Genomic DNA, 14,579 nt, shown 5'->3' on the forward strand with positions numbered 1-14,579 from the left:
TTTTCGTGACCCACCACAAGATCAGGTAGTGGGTCCTGACCAACGGTGTAATCAGACCTAGAGCGGTTGGCGCAGGAGGCAAAAGGCAGAAATTTCCATTCTGCCCCACTTGAGAGTCCTGCTTATGCATCAAATGTAAACTGGCTGAACTGCCACAATAAACTCCTGAAACAAACCTATAGAGACCTAGTCATTTTGGGGAGCTAAGCAGTCAACACAAAATGACTCACGCCCACAAAATGATTGCCAGGGCTTCTTGGGAGTTAGAAGGATTTCAATTTCACTGTGGAGTTATGCCCCCACAGAGTAAGCGGAAGGGAGGAAAACCCAATCAAAATCTCCCTGCAAGTCCAGGGATGGGGATCCTGAGCCCTCCAGGTGTTGATGGGCTACAATGCTCATCATCACTGACCATTGGCCAGCTTGGGACTGGGGCTGATCTGAGTTGAAATCCAATAATGTCCAAGAGGGCTCTATCCTTGCCCTTGTCTTTTAAGTTATAACACATTAAAGACCCATGTGAATTGGAAGAGGAAGATGCTGCAGCTGTACACCCATCACATCACTTAAAGGCAGCATGCAGAATTGGGCAAGCAACTTCATTTAGGCAGCTTTTGGATGCTCCTGTATCGTTATACTGATTCTACCTAAGCTAAGGAAGAATGAAATTTTTTAAAAAGCACTCTGCAAGAAGATGAGAGTTTGGAGGACTCTACAAGAAGGACTGCAGAAGTTAGTGTTTTATTTCCTGAAGGCACAGAGAAGGAAGGGCCAGAGATTAACTGCTGTTCTCTTATCAGCCCCAAACCGGAAGTTTTATGGGTGAATTTGAACAAGATGAACTGAGAAGGTGGAAAACCAAAACAAGGAATCTGAATACAGCTTGAGATTCAAGGGTCAGACTCCTAAATTGCTGCCTTGAAGCTTTTACAGATGACATTCAAACACTACATAGTAGATTTGCTTTTGTTGATTGTCCAAAGGAGAGAGTAGCCCTACAGGTATTCCAAAAAGGCTTCAATTTTATATATATTATGGGTATCCCCATAAAATAAAATGAAGGCAACTTCCCAAAGCCCCTAAGGTAAGGGTTATCAATCATCAATATTCCACAATTCTAACATGTTTCACAGGCAATAATAGATAGGTAGAAAATGTTTGTGCTTTGCATATAAAACCACTCATTTGCTAAAAATGATCATTTGAAACTCAGGGTAGGTATAGCTACAACCACCAACACCACCTCCCAGGATCAGCACCGCTCTCCCTCCTCAACTCTCCAGTGACTCAGACAGTTGTTTCTCGGCTAGCTTTGAGGTTAGGTGCAGAGAACTGTCGCCTCATCCGTGGAGGGGTCACAAACTGGTTATAGTGGTTAGGCTGATCAGTCTGTCTTGCGCGGCCGCTGGCTAAGTTGCTCTCTGGATTCACCCCTCCACTGCCATAATTGCAATAGGACTGGCGGTGCTGATGCATGTGGCGCTTCTGCTGGAAAGTCTGCACGTCTTGATTGTGGAGTCCACCGTAAGAGGGCAACGATTCTGATGAGTCAGATGTCTGGCGATGCAGGCCTTTCTGCTGCCCATTGAGGGAATTGCTTCTCCAGCGCAGCTGAGTGGATGTTTCTGGCTGCAGGTGGCTTGGCTGCGGTTGGGCGTTCAAGGGCTGCCTCTTGATCTGGATATTATCTTGACCCCTCTGAGGACCGTACGCACACCAAAGCTGCTGGGGGTCCTTGGGAAGGGGGGCTTTACCGCACGGGTCTTTGTTTCCCCCAATTTCCTCTTTCTTCTTCTCCTCCTCCTTTGGAACCCTCACCTCAATCACTTCATCCTCCGTAATAATTATATGCGTGCCCGGGCTCCATGAGTTTCTGTGCTTAGGGTTGCTCTTGAACGGGAAGCGGGGTTTGCGGTTCTCAGGCGGGATGAACCGGTGAGGCATGTTCTGCCGGCGAAGCTGTTTAGCTATTTCCTGCTGCTGTAGGTTCTTAAAACGGATTTGCTCTTGCCTCATCCAGCGCAACCGCCCACGCCTGAAGGCCGGGTCCTCCTCCATTAACTGTGAGACACGGCCATCATTCATGTGGGCATCTGTCTCATCAGTTCTCACACTTCCCTCAGCATCCACCTTATTGGGGACATTGGGCTGCTCTTTCATTTTTGTGGCTGCCATGGCTGCCTGGCCCTTTGGTTCTTGGGAGCTGATCATGGGCAAAACCTTCTCCATTTTGAGCATTTTGTTTCGAAGGACTTTTATCTCCTCATCCTTCAAGTTGTTTTGCTTCTTCACCTCTTGCAAGATATCTTCAAGTTTATCAATATGCACCTTTAGGTCGTCCACATCAGCAATGCCCTTCCCGTTGAGCAGCATGTCTTCGATCTTCTCATCGCCAACCCCCACAGTGTCCCAAACGTCTCGGGCAACGGCTCGCCATGAGTCACGTTCATTGGGGTCTTTCTTCCCATACATAGTACAAAGCTCTTTCATCTTCACAATGGCCAAGGCCTCAATCTCTTGGCGCGTATGCCGGAAGTCATTGAGGGCCACCTCATAGCAAATCTCCTTCACAGCCTGGATCTTCAGGTCTGAGACGGTAACCCATCGGGAGTCTTTGCTAAGGCGTCGACGTTGAGGTATCTGATACATTTTAATAGGCTCTCGTTTCTTCCCACTGCTGGGGAGGCCACATTTTTTAACTATGGTTTGCAACTTGCTGGGGGGCAGCTTCTCTCTCAGGGAAGTGATCAGCCTCCAGCTCTCCTCGCAAGACCGCTTGTCCGAATCATCCCCACTATCAGAGTCTGCATCCTTTGGAAAACAAAAATTGAGAAGTGGCCCCAAAATAACCAAAATTAAAATGGGGGAAGGAATGAAAATGCTCAACAACAAAAAGTAACTAAAAACTAAGCAAATAATTTTGCAGGGAATGGGAGGAATCAAACAGAATAAATGTTGTGAAAAGTCTAACTTAAGTTCAGGCTTATGATGCTGGACTCTTTATCCTAAGGGTGCTCCGGTAGTTTCATTAAACCCAGCCACATCTAGATTTCATGGAAAATTCAACTCTAATCATCATGAAATATTCAAAGACTTTTAAATCCAGATGAAACTGTTGAAAGAACTAAAACCAAGTACCTGGTAGGAAGGTGGAAGGAACACTTTACTCATGCTAGAAAGACGTGCAAAAGTTCAATCGCACATTTTTGCCTTGGTTACTGCTGCCGAGTTAATCCAGTATAAATGTATATATATTTAAAGCGATATTTCCTTACGGTGAGTGGACCCAACAGTCATTGCAGAATGGTCAGACGAACAGCCAAGGTTAAGTTGAGTTAACATTGGTTAGTAAATGCTGTAAACGTGGTGCAGGAACACACAGGTGGACAGTCCGTTCTACTAGAAAAGCAGCCAGAGAAGTGTTAGAAGGTAAAAAAAAATTGGGGGTGGGGGAGTCAGCAGCAGCCAGTAGGGACAGGGGTTAGAAGTCATGTAAGTGCCACTACAACAGGTGAGGATACTTCAGGCTCCCGGGAGAACCTGCTACAAGCAAGAGGTCTAGTCACCACATTCCGAAAGGGTCTTTTCCATTTGCCACTGATAACGTTGCTTTGAAAATGCTTATAAGTTTTAATCATCCTAAAAGGGTATTTGAATCACTAAACCCCACACAAAGCCTATGTTATTTCGATGCCCACAAAAGTTTATCCCATATTTTATCACCAAGCCTCTTGCAAATTTACTAGTTGCTAGTTCAGCTTTTGGTTTACTATTAACAAGCTTGCTATGTTTTTAAAATGACATCACTCCTTAAGATTGTGAAGACTTAAGAAATGGCTTTCCTAAGTCGTTTCAAACAAACAAAGCTTTTCATGCTCTTCTGAGAGGAATGCCCATATTTGAGCTAGTAGTTCAGGGTTCTTTTAACTCAGTGTAATACAACAGATGTTTTCCAGGGCCTGCTTGGACAATAAAGAATCAGAATTAGCTACCATACTACCAAGAAGTTAAGGGTACAGTCATACCTTGGATCCCAAACGCCCTAAAACTCAGACATTCTGGCTCTCGAATGCTGCAAACCCAGAAGTGATTGTTCCGGTTTGCGAACGTTCTTTTGGAACCCGAACATCTGATGGAGCTTCCGCAGCTTCTGATTGGCTGCAGAAGTTTCCTGCATCCAATCAGAAGTCACATTTTGGTTTTTGAACATTTTGCAAGTAGAATGGACTTCCGGAACTGACTCCGTTCAACTTCCAAGGTACGACTGTATTTTAAACACGCTGCCTAGCTGATTCTTGGGTCATTCACAGATCCCCACCCACTAGGGAACCATGAGTAACATCCACCCACCCACAGGAACAACTCTACTATTAAATAATACAATCCCTTGGTTTGGGGAAAAAAAACCTGTCCATCATACTGCAGTGGAAATGGAAGATGCCCAAACAGAATTCACACCACATGCTAATTTCAAGGCTGTGTCCAGAAAGGTTGGGGAAAGGGGCTTGGTGATATCATTAGACCTGTCACCTCTGTATTTTATAGCACATACACAAAATTTGCTATTTGCTAACATAAAGGAGGTGTGCTGATCTCGCCCATCAAATTCCATTATGAAGAGACTGAACAAATTATGTTAAGAAACCAATTCAACAAAGCTGGGGAGTGAAAAAGAGGAAGTCTCATTCCTACTACCAAATCTGAGGGTTGGCTTCAATGCAACCTTCCTACATGGAAGATTATACTGAATACATCAAAACTTAACATACTTGGATTTTTATTTTTGGAAAGCAGATAAAACTGTCTAGCCCAGCACTGATTCCCCCTCCTTAAAATTTCAAACATATTGTGCCTTCTATGTAACGTTTTTAACGCATGTTGTGATTATCCTTTAGTAGGAAACAAAATTACATAGGCTTTTGCCGTAAGCGAATGCTCAGAAATCCCATTTGTGCTTTATCAGTTCTTTTGCAGAAAATATCCCTTTCTCATCCATATACCAGTTTAACATACTTGGAACTTTTGCCAAGGGCAGTTTTAAATGTGAACTATTACAGCCACAATACTAGACTAGGGACTCTTTCAATATTTCTATGATGAGCTTCTATAATCCAAAGAAGGCAGTGGATTGAGGGCAAGTGTATTAGGGTGAAGTGGGAAGCATCTCACTAACCTCAGCCTGCCCCTACTTCCCCGTCTTCTGATTTATGACCAGTCAGGTGGTAGCTCTGCCTGTCACTGGTTTTGGTTCCACCCCCTGTTGGTCTCTCGGCCTTCTGCTCTACCAGTCCTAATGGGCACCAGTCATCGCTGTTTGCAGGCTGCTATTTGGTCTGCCTCTATCTGTGAATGAAGATGGGCCAAAGCTTCCAAGTCTCGAAGATTATTGTCATTTGTGTGCTATAATTCAGATGCTAAACACAAACCTTAAACGACTCCCTTTACTCTGGCTTTGGAAGGACCAAGCTCTGCACCTTGCAGGACCTCACAGCTCCCACTGAGCTGCACGTCTGCTCCCCGGATTATCCCGTGATCCTACCTAACCCCTTCTGTGTCAGGTCAAACCCAAATCTGGAACATTTGATTAGTGACTATGGATTATTCCACTGGCCCTGTTTGATCTGCCCTCATCAGTATTAGCTCTTGCACTCTTGTCTGGCCAGCTCCCTCCTGAAGTCTTTTTCCTTTTGAAAGATAGGGAGACTGCAGCACTCATCAATAATGCCTGGTGACCTCCAGCTCGAGGTACTGCAATGCACTCTACATGGGGCTCCCTTTGAAAATGATCTAGAAACTTCAACAAATACAGAATGCCACTGCACACTTGTGAACAGGTGCAAGTATTTAAGGGCATTATTTTGTCAATTCTGAATGGTCTGCATTGGTTACCAATTGGTTTCCAAGCCAGATTCAAAGGGCTAATAATAAATTCCAGGTCGAGCAGAGCTACAAGCTTGACAAACTCAGAATTACCTTCTCATCTAAGCCCCTTGGAGTTCCAAGATCCAACATGAGGGTCTGCTGCAAGTGCCATCTTTCCAGGAGCTGAGAGTTAGCTTTGAGTAGCAGCTTTCAACTGTGGCTCCAGAACAGTGGAACACCCTGCCTTGAGAGCCTATATTCTTCCTTTGTCTCACTTTGGAAACTAGTGAAAACACATTTTATTCCCACTCCACTTCCTCCTTCCCACATTTGGCATAAAATGGGAAGCATGCTTTTATTAGTTCTGAGTCTAAGTTGCTCCTCTGCCCACAGAAAGAGAGGGGGTGACTGCAGCCAACTCTACCCCTCCATCTGCTGCCCTCTGCACCACACATCTTACACCATTCCCAAGGAACCTCCAACTCTGAGGAGCAGTCTTTGGGAAGGTGCAGGTAGCTGCAAAGGGAAGAAGGAGGTATGAAAACTCTAGTCCATGAACACAAACTCAGTATTCTAAGTTTGTTCATGTTGTAGTTTATTTGTGTCCAAGTTAATTTCCATTTCTGCCTTATTTCACTATTTATACTGTTAAAACCTTGTTTGTAATGGTCTAATGACTAGAAACAAATAAATGAATCTGATCCACTTTATTAAAACACTTTAAAGTATTTTTTAAAAAACTGTCTTCACTTTATTAAAAAGTAAAATCAGCATTGGGAACATTTTTGTTAGACTACAGTACAGAAATTGAGTAAATAAATTCCCAGCCAGCTACTACCTTCATTCATAGTTTCAGATGCAGGGACAGATCTCACTGCCTGCCACTAGACAACCAGACCAGAGATGCAGAACCTGGTGCCCCTCCAAACATTGATGGACTACTATAGGTTCCCATTTGTGATCTAAACCCCTGCCCAGGAGTATAGCCAGCCAACTTGGTTTCCTGACCCATCCAAAATGGGAATATGTTTCTTTTAGAGATTCACTTTACACTGACTGGATGAAAGTGCCCTATTCCTCATTTCCTGCACCAGGATGCTAAAGTGGGAGAAGCCTGCTTCTTCCCTAGCAACCATCCTCACTTCTGCTTGCTTTGCCCCAGAAAACCTGCTGTCTTTTAGCTACATGTAGGTGATTTGCTAGTACCAAAAACTCTTTTGCCTTTTCCCATAACCACACACTGCTATGTGCATCAAACAACACCCTTGCTAGGGAGCCACACTCCATGCAAGGCAGGGGAGGAAGGTTAAAAAACATGCATAGTTGCAGCAACAGTTCTGGACATCACGTGTCCAATGCATCTGGAAGGCTCTCCTCAGCAGCATAGAATTAGTACTTGGTGATGATCAAAGAGAAAACTAAAGCAACCCTCCAGGACACCCATAACAGGCAAGACCATAAAAAAAGCCATTTCAGAGTTGATTGGGGGAGGGGGGCTGTAACAATGCAAAATACAAGCCTTCCTTCTGACCTGTTAAGGAACCAGGATGTTGGCACATTGTACCTGTTTAGGTTCAACATCTGCTTGAGGATGAGATCCATGCACTTTATTGTATGCCCCCAGGCATCTGAAGCCAAAGTAGCAAGTGAGAAGCAAGGGGCAGCTAACAGTGGGAAGAATCAATCTGATCACATTTCCTGGAAGTTTAGCATGTTGATTTCTGCAAGGACAGCTAGGAAATATTGACACCTACCAGCCTCTGCTGCTCCAACAAGAGATCTGCTTCCTCTTTTTCCTTCTTGTACAGAATCTCCATTTCTTGAAGTCTGGGGAGAGAAGTCAGACACCTGGTCAGCCTAATACAACCTGGGACTGTGGTTGTTGTGCCTAGCCTGGACTGGGTACCTGGCACCGAGTCCTCAGAGAATGAACCAGACACCTCTCAGGTTGAGAACCTTGAGGAGAAGGCAGGGTCCCCTGAGATCAGTGCTGAGGATACCCTTGTTGGGGAGGAGAAAAGCTCTGCTGAAGAACCCTTGTAGCTGTCACCAGAGTTGGTGTTGGAACCCCCACCTCCCACCCCCTACCTCAAGAGCCCCAACACCAAAAGGTCTGGGCCAAAAAACAACATAACATGCAGCTTGTGAGCAATGGAGTCTCCATATAAGCATTCCCTTCCATACCAGCACTTGTGGTCTAGGAGGCCAGAGTATGTAAGGGCTCCCAATGGAACCACGAAGGTATCAGGTCCCTAGTCTGCCTGTCCTGCTATGGCGCATCTTGCCTGAACTCTCTGTGATATTGCCCTTGGACTCTTGCCTGCCCATGGAGCTGGACCACATTTTGGACCTAGACTGATTCTCCATGCTTGACCTCGGTTTGGTTCAACTGCACTGCAGCTGCAACCCCACCTTCCTTGGTGAGTGTTTTGCTAAGATGCTTGTACCTCCTGAGACTGGAGCCTGAGCCCGAGGGTACCCACTGGAGCACAGCAATAGTGAGGGTGGGGACAGCAGATGCACCCCCCACCTAAGAGTACCCATTTGCCCCACCTAAGAATTTCCTGGTGTGGGTGTGTGCAGAAACACACTTCTAGGCAGCAAGGCACTTTAAATGGACTACGGGACCCTCAAGAGTCTTCTAAAGACTTATTTTGCCAGCTGATCAGTAATATTGTGGGAAAACACAAAAACATCTGCAGAAACAGAATCCTGTAACAAGCTAAATATATTATGACCAGTGCTCTATTTTAGCAACAAAGAGGCATCTCTCCACAAAACAAAATGTTGTCAGGAGCCATTCTGCAAAACCTTCTGAAGCACCAAACAAAGGTTAACCGAAAACTACTCAGGAGCCTTTTCATAAGCAATTTCCCTTCACAGCTAACATTCCAACTAAAAAAAATTACATGTGGAAGTTGTACCAATATTAAAGGATGATGCTCTACAACAGTTAAGCAGAAGAGAACAGAAGCTATACAGCACTTCAGTAAGATGGATGGAGGGATGAATGAATGGAAACTTGTTCAGTGTCATGCAAAACGCATTACCTTTTCTCCATCTCCTGTTTCATATCAATTCCTTGTTTCTCCAGCAATTCCCTCTGAGCAAAAGTCCAATCTACTGGTTCTGAGGGAGTCTCTGCTGATGGAGTCTTTTCCCTTTCAGCCCGTGCTTGCTCAGGATGGTTGAAGCGGAACACGTGGTTTTTGCCCATAATAATACGATTTCCTGGATGGGCAATAAAAAGATTATGACCTAAAGGGTTTTTGTTTTTTGCTTTTTAATGAGAGAGAGCTAGCTGGGATTTGTTCAGCCATGTTATCCCCAGGCAATGAATTCTCAAGGACAGTCAAAGCCAGAAATCATAAAACCCTAACTCAAAGAAAAGACGACAGACTTATGGGAAGAGCCCAAAGCAATCTAGTAGAGCACACGTTCTGCATTCAAAAGGTTCTCGGTTCAATCCTTGGAAGGAAACAGCTCGCGGGAAAGACCTCTGTTGGACAGCCATTGCCAGAGAAGGCCAGGAGTAGCCAAAGTGGTACCTTCCAGATATTGCTGGACTACAACTCCCACCAGCCCCAGCTTTCATAGCCCATGGTCAGGGATGATGGGCTCCAAGTTGGAAAAGACAATATGGGGCTAGATGGGCAACAGCTTCCTGTATTTCTTTCATGGAGCCACACAGTTTTCAAGACACTTTAAAAGAACAAAGAGTAACAAATTCCAACGTCTTTACCTGAGCGCAGCTGGACAGGTTGCACCACTCTCTTGCCATTGACATAGGTTTCAGACCGCTCACCAGGTTCCAGGGTAACAATCACTAGAACAGGAATAAAGAATACTCATATCACTGTTTTACCAATGGGAGAAATTGGAGGACCTGACCCCAGAGAACTTCTCCAAACTCCTAGGTAAGGCCTATAAAGACATTGTGTTTACCATGGCTACTATCCCTGATGGCTATGTTCTGCCTTTGCTCTCGGAGGCAGCATGCCTCAACAACAGCTGCTGGGAAGAGCACTGCTGTTGTGCTCTGGTCATTTCCAAAAGGCATCCAGTTGGACAATGGGAGAGCAGGATGCTGGACAAGATGGGCCTTCAGCTTGCTCCAGCAGGGCCCTCCTTATGGGTGTTGTGTTGTGGGAAGGACAGGGGAGAGAAGTCTTTCCCACAGAGAAGAATATGCATATTCCATGATTTCCACAGGAATGCCTCTTAAAACCCTTCCAAACAAGCCAGGGCAAAACCAGGGTGAAGTTTAGCTACATAATCCAGAAAAGGGCAGAGTTCAGCTAATAAGAAGTCCAAAGAATATCTTGCTTGTCTATAAAGAGCCGGAAGATGGCAAGTACCAATATAAGTCATGTCATAGGACAGAGCAGCAGAGAGATATTTAACCAATAAGCAAGCTGCTGTCTCACCATCACCATTATGGTTTCTCTCGCTCCGGAAAATACAATGCTCCTCTTTGATGTGAGCCCCGCTGAGAACGATGTCTTGACGGCGTTCAGCATCTGCCTGGCCAACCCTGCATCCAGCAAATAAGATTGCTTAAATTCCTTACAGCTTTTAAAAATATAAACATAGGAATATGCAATAAACAGGGAAGCTTGTGCATGTCATACACAGCTCTGTCCTCTTCCAAAACCTTTCTGCCAGTCACTTCCTCCTCCCTGCAAGCCCCTGCTGCCTCAGGTGGCTGCCTCACTCTGCCTAAGAGTAGGGCCAACCCTGTGGACCAATGACCTGATGATCATCACATAATTTCAGATGGATTTCGTTTTCTAGCTTAGCCTGAGATTCTCTGTTTTCAGCTATCCTCACTACCCATGGCGAAGCTGAAGTGGGTATTGCAAGATAAGACTATGCTAATTATAATGGCAGTGTCCTTCCCCACCCTGCTGCTCCACTCCAGCTATAGGAGGAAAATGCCCAGCTAAGACAATCAGTCTGCTCTTCCTCTTCCAAGCTCCCCTGGCAATATTCCGCTTGGTAAAAAGCTCCTGGAACTCCAAATCAGACAATTAAACGTTAATCCCATGCATGTAAACAAGGACATGGGTAATTAAGTATGTGCTTTGTCTGACACTCAAGAGCTTAATATGACTGGATTTGCTTTGGGAGAGGAGAGAGAGACTCAAGGTGGCAGCCATCCGACTAAAAGCAGTGTCACCTCTCACCTGGTTATGCCATCTTTGATGTAGTAAAGTAGGCACTCTGACATGAGGGGATCTTCGTTGAGGTTGACAAGGTGAGGTGTCTGAAATGAGGAAAAGCAATCAACTTAAAGATCAGGGCCTCTCTTCCCCCCTGTACAACTTCTTTAAAAAGGCGATGCAGCAGCTTCAAGGTCCAAATACAGCTTCAAATTACCCCCTCTCTCCTTGGGAGAAGACAAATCATTTCTTGAACAGATGCAAACTATTTCAGTACAGAAGCAGAATGATATCATAGGCAGAAATGCCTGCCAAGAAACGTTAAAATGGAAGATCTACTCAGTGGATTTATACCACTTTTTTTTGTCTTAACAAGGGTTAATAACTGGCAACCACTAAAAAAAAAAAATCAGGCAGTGGAGAGCTTCTTCTTGGTCCACTAGCCGCCAACCCAAGTTTGTCCTCCTGCTTCCCTTCCCCAGAAATAGAAATTTCATGTGTGTGGAAAGAGATAAAGATAAATAAAGGATGAGAATGGGATGGAAAGTGAGCATATCAACATTACTTGCATTTCAAAGTGAGGTGCCTCCAAACAAATCTATTTGCTGACCACAGTCTCTCAGCCTCAGATTTTGTCAAGGGGAAACATGAGGAATTTCTACCACAGGATACACTAAGGAGAAGGTTAGACTATCTGGAAGCTTTTATTCTGTTTTGTATGTCTAGATGGGGGCACTCTTGTACCGCATGCTCCCAAGCCGTAAGAGGAAAAAATCTAGGTACTTTGCTAGATGGCTAACACTCTTACAGGAACCTAGGAGAGTTGCTACCATCGCTAAACCAACCTTCTTTGGGGAAAATACCCCACTGGAATCAGCAAACAAGTCACATGGCCTTGGAGTGAAAATCTAGCCAGTGGAATGCCAGCAAGCACAGACAAAAGGGAAAAACACAGAACATCAGAACAAAAACAAAACACAGAAAAATAGACATTGACACCCAGCAAACACTCTTCATGGACTCTAAGGAGCTACAACAAGCACTAAACCAACCTTCTTTGGTGAAAATAACCCACTGGAATCAGCAAGCAAGTCACATGGCCTTGGAGTGAAAATCTAGCCAGTGGAATGCCAGCAAGCACAAACAAAGAGGAAAAACACAAAAAGTCAAAACAAAAACAAAACAAAACACGAAACAGACAACAACAAAGACAAACACTCAAGATGCCAGTAACTCTAGTTCATTAACTAGTGTTCCAAGACTTCCACAGTTAAAATATGCCACCTTACAGCATAAAACGAAACTTTAAGAACTCTAAGGACCAGAGGGTTCAGAATGAGGAAAAGGCCGACCACAAGCAACAAGAGTATCAGGATGGATGGGACAGGGAAATGGAAGAAGGATCAGTGTCTATTTTCTAATTCCATAGGCAGAAATCTCTACTTAAGCATCTGTTTTCTCCACCTGCACAAACCTGTTCAAGAGCAAATGCGTCAAAAGACTCATCAAACAGAGCTGATGGCCTCTGAGGGAAGATCTACATGGAGAGAGTCCAGAAAAATGAGAGGAAACAAGAGGAAAGAGAGAGCTTGAGGGGACTGGAGCAATAACCACAGTGAGAACTAATGCAAGGTCCAAAATTCCAGGGGGCCCTGAATATGGAAACTTCATTGAGCCCCCTTGATGCAGCCGAGGCAGAATGTGCAAACCAATACTTCTTCCACACTAATTTCAAAGTCTTTTCAGCACTTCAGAAGACTGAGAAGGGATTTGCTGACAAGCCTTTGGGTTCTTTGCCCATCCTGGGACCACAGGAAAAAACCCAATTACAACAACCTCTGGAGCCTGACCTAATAAGGACCATAGTTCAGTAGTAGAACATCTGGCATGCATGCAAAAGGTCACAGGTTCAATCCAATGTATCTCCATGCAGAGCTGGGAAATAATCCCTTGTCTGAGACCCTGGAGAGCCACTGCCAGTCAATGTAAACAATGCTGAGCTAGGTGGACTGATGGTCTGACCTGGTATAGCTTCCTACATTCCTATGATAAAGTTATGCATCAAACTGGCTATTGCTTCGCACAGGGTAGCCAAATGTTAGTTTCACCTATGTGCCCTATACAAGTTTTATGAAAAGGTTCCTGAAAACCCACACACAGAGTTTCGGCACACATGAACTTCAAGACATTCTGAAATCTACTGGTAGCACTGGTAAACTTTGGCTCAAGCTCTGCTCCAAAGGTTGGCAGAACAGTGATAAGACCTATTATTTGCTGCATCCAATCTGACTAGGAGCATGGTTAGAAATTCTCCGGGAGCCAGGCATGTTTTGCAACTGGCACGGGTCCAGCTGCACCCACATGGAGATCTCTGGATGACAGGCTGGCGACTGCCATCTCCATTTGGCTGGCCTCTCCAGTTTTCTTAAGCAAGTAAGCAGAATAACTTCTTTATTGCATTTATATCCCACCTTTTTCTCCAAGGAGTACATGGTTGATCACTCTCTTCAGTTAACCTATCTCACAGGGTCATTGTAGAGATTAAGAGGCTGTGACTCGCCCAAGGTCACACAGTGAACTTCATGACTCAGTGGGGATACAAACCGTGATCTCCCAGGTCCTAGTCTGACAGTTTAACCACTCCACCATACTGGCCTCCTAGAGTACTTCTTAGAGTACTTCCACTATGGGGAAACTATATTCAGTGCTTTTTTTCTGAAAAAATGTTTAGGGGTACTCTCATTTTGACTCAAGAAAATCACCATTTTATAGTTCAAATCGGGGAAAAGAAATACAGTAAATGGACAGAAGTACAAAGATTCACAAAATGTTTATGAGTATGCAAACCCCTGTGTTCCCCCAGAAAAAGCACTGACTATATTAATTAATTAAGTAGGTAAATAAATATGGGGAAAGCTACCGTAAATGTCACTTAAAGAAGGATCTGAAATATTTTCCTTGAGGCTTGAATGTGTTTTATTCTGGATTGTTTTATTTGATGTTTTAATGTGTAGTAAACCCCTTTGAGTTTTTTTCTTTAAAATAAAAAATGGAATTAATAATATTAATAGTAATAAATGATAATAATAATCTCAAGGGAGGAGGGGAATGGCACCTAGAAATTCTATTGTGGCTACCGTAACCCAGGTTTAAGGTGCCATTTGGCGTTTGGCTTATATATCTGAGTTTCTAACACTGGTTAGGAGCCAAAATCCATTCTAAACAGCCCAGCGATGGGCAGTCTTCACAAAACAACTCAACAGCACAAGATGTACCTTTTTAGGTGAGAAAACACCAAGGGTTCCTCCATCTTCTCGAATGGCGACTCCCATCTCAGCCAGCAAAGCCTCTCTATGAAGGAGGGAAAAGAGATATCACTGAAATATATTTATAATTCAAGCTTCAAAACACGGAGGGAATGAGAGGAGCTCATAATCACAAAATACAAGGTTAATAATCATGGCATACAGTTGTGATGGGACATAATTATTTCAGTACTGTCTGCAGTGGCTGGCGGTGGCCTTCCAGGATTTCAGGCAGGAGATGCTCCCAGCC

General features: G+C 44.4%; 1 protein-coding gene across 15 annotated transcripts in view; it reads right to left on the reverse strand.

The window, feature by feature from the left end:
- The window catches only part of KIF1B (kinesin family member 1B), a 127,586-nt gene that overhangs the window by 38,823 nt on the left and 74,184 nt on the right, over positions 1 to 14,579 (reverse strand). For 14 of the 15 annotated variants that reach the window (XM_033156207.1, XM_033156206.1, XM_033156208.1 and 11 more), the window contains 6 exons: positions 14,300 to 14,375; positions 11,049 to 11,128; positions 10,290 to 10,396; positions 9,605 to 9,688; positions 8,913 to 9,093; positions 7,617 to 7,689 (listed from right to left, as the gene is read on the reverse strand). In XM_033156207.1, the coding sequence (XP_033012098.1) occupies positions 7,617 to 7,689; positions 8,913 to 9,093; positions 9,605 to 9,688; positions 10,290 to 10,396; positions 11,049 to 11,128; positions 14,300 to 14,375 (601 nt within the window). Of the gene's footprint in view, positions 1 to 713; positions 2,812 to 7,616; positions 7,690 to 8,912; positions 9,094 to 9,604; positions 9,689 to 10,289; positions 10,397 to 11,048; positions 11,129 to 14,299; positions 14,376 to 14,579 lie in introns of those variants that run through there. The other variant, XM_033156221.1, reaches the window with a different exon arrangement.

Source organism: Lacerta agilis, chromosome 8 (genome assembly GCF_009819535.1).
Source record: "Lacerta agilis isolate rLacAgi1 chromosome 8, rLacAgi1.pri, whole genome shotgun sequence".
NCBI lineage: Eukaryota > Metazoa > Chordata > Lepidosauria > Squamata > Lacertidae > Lacerta > Lacerta agilis.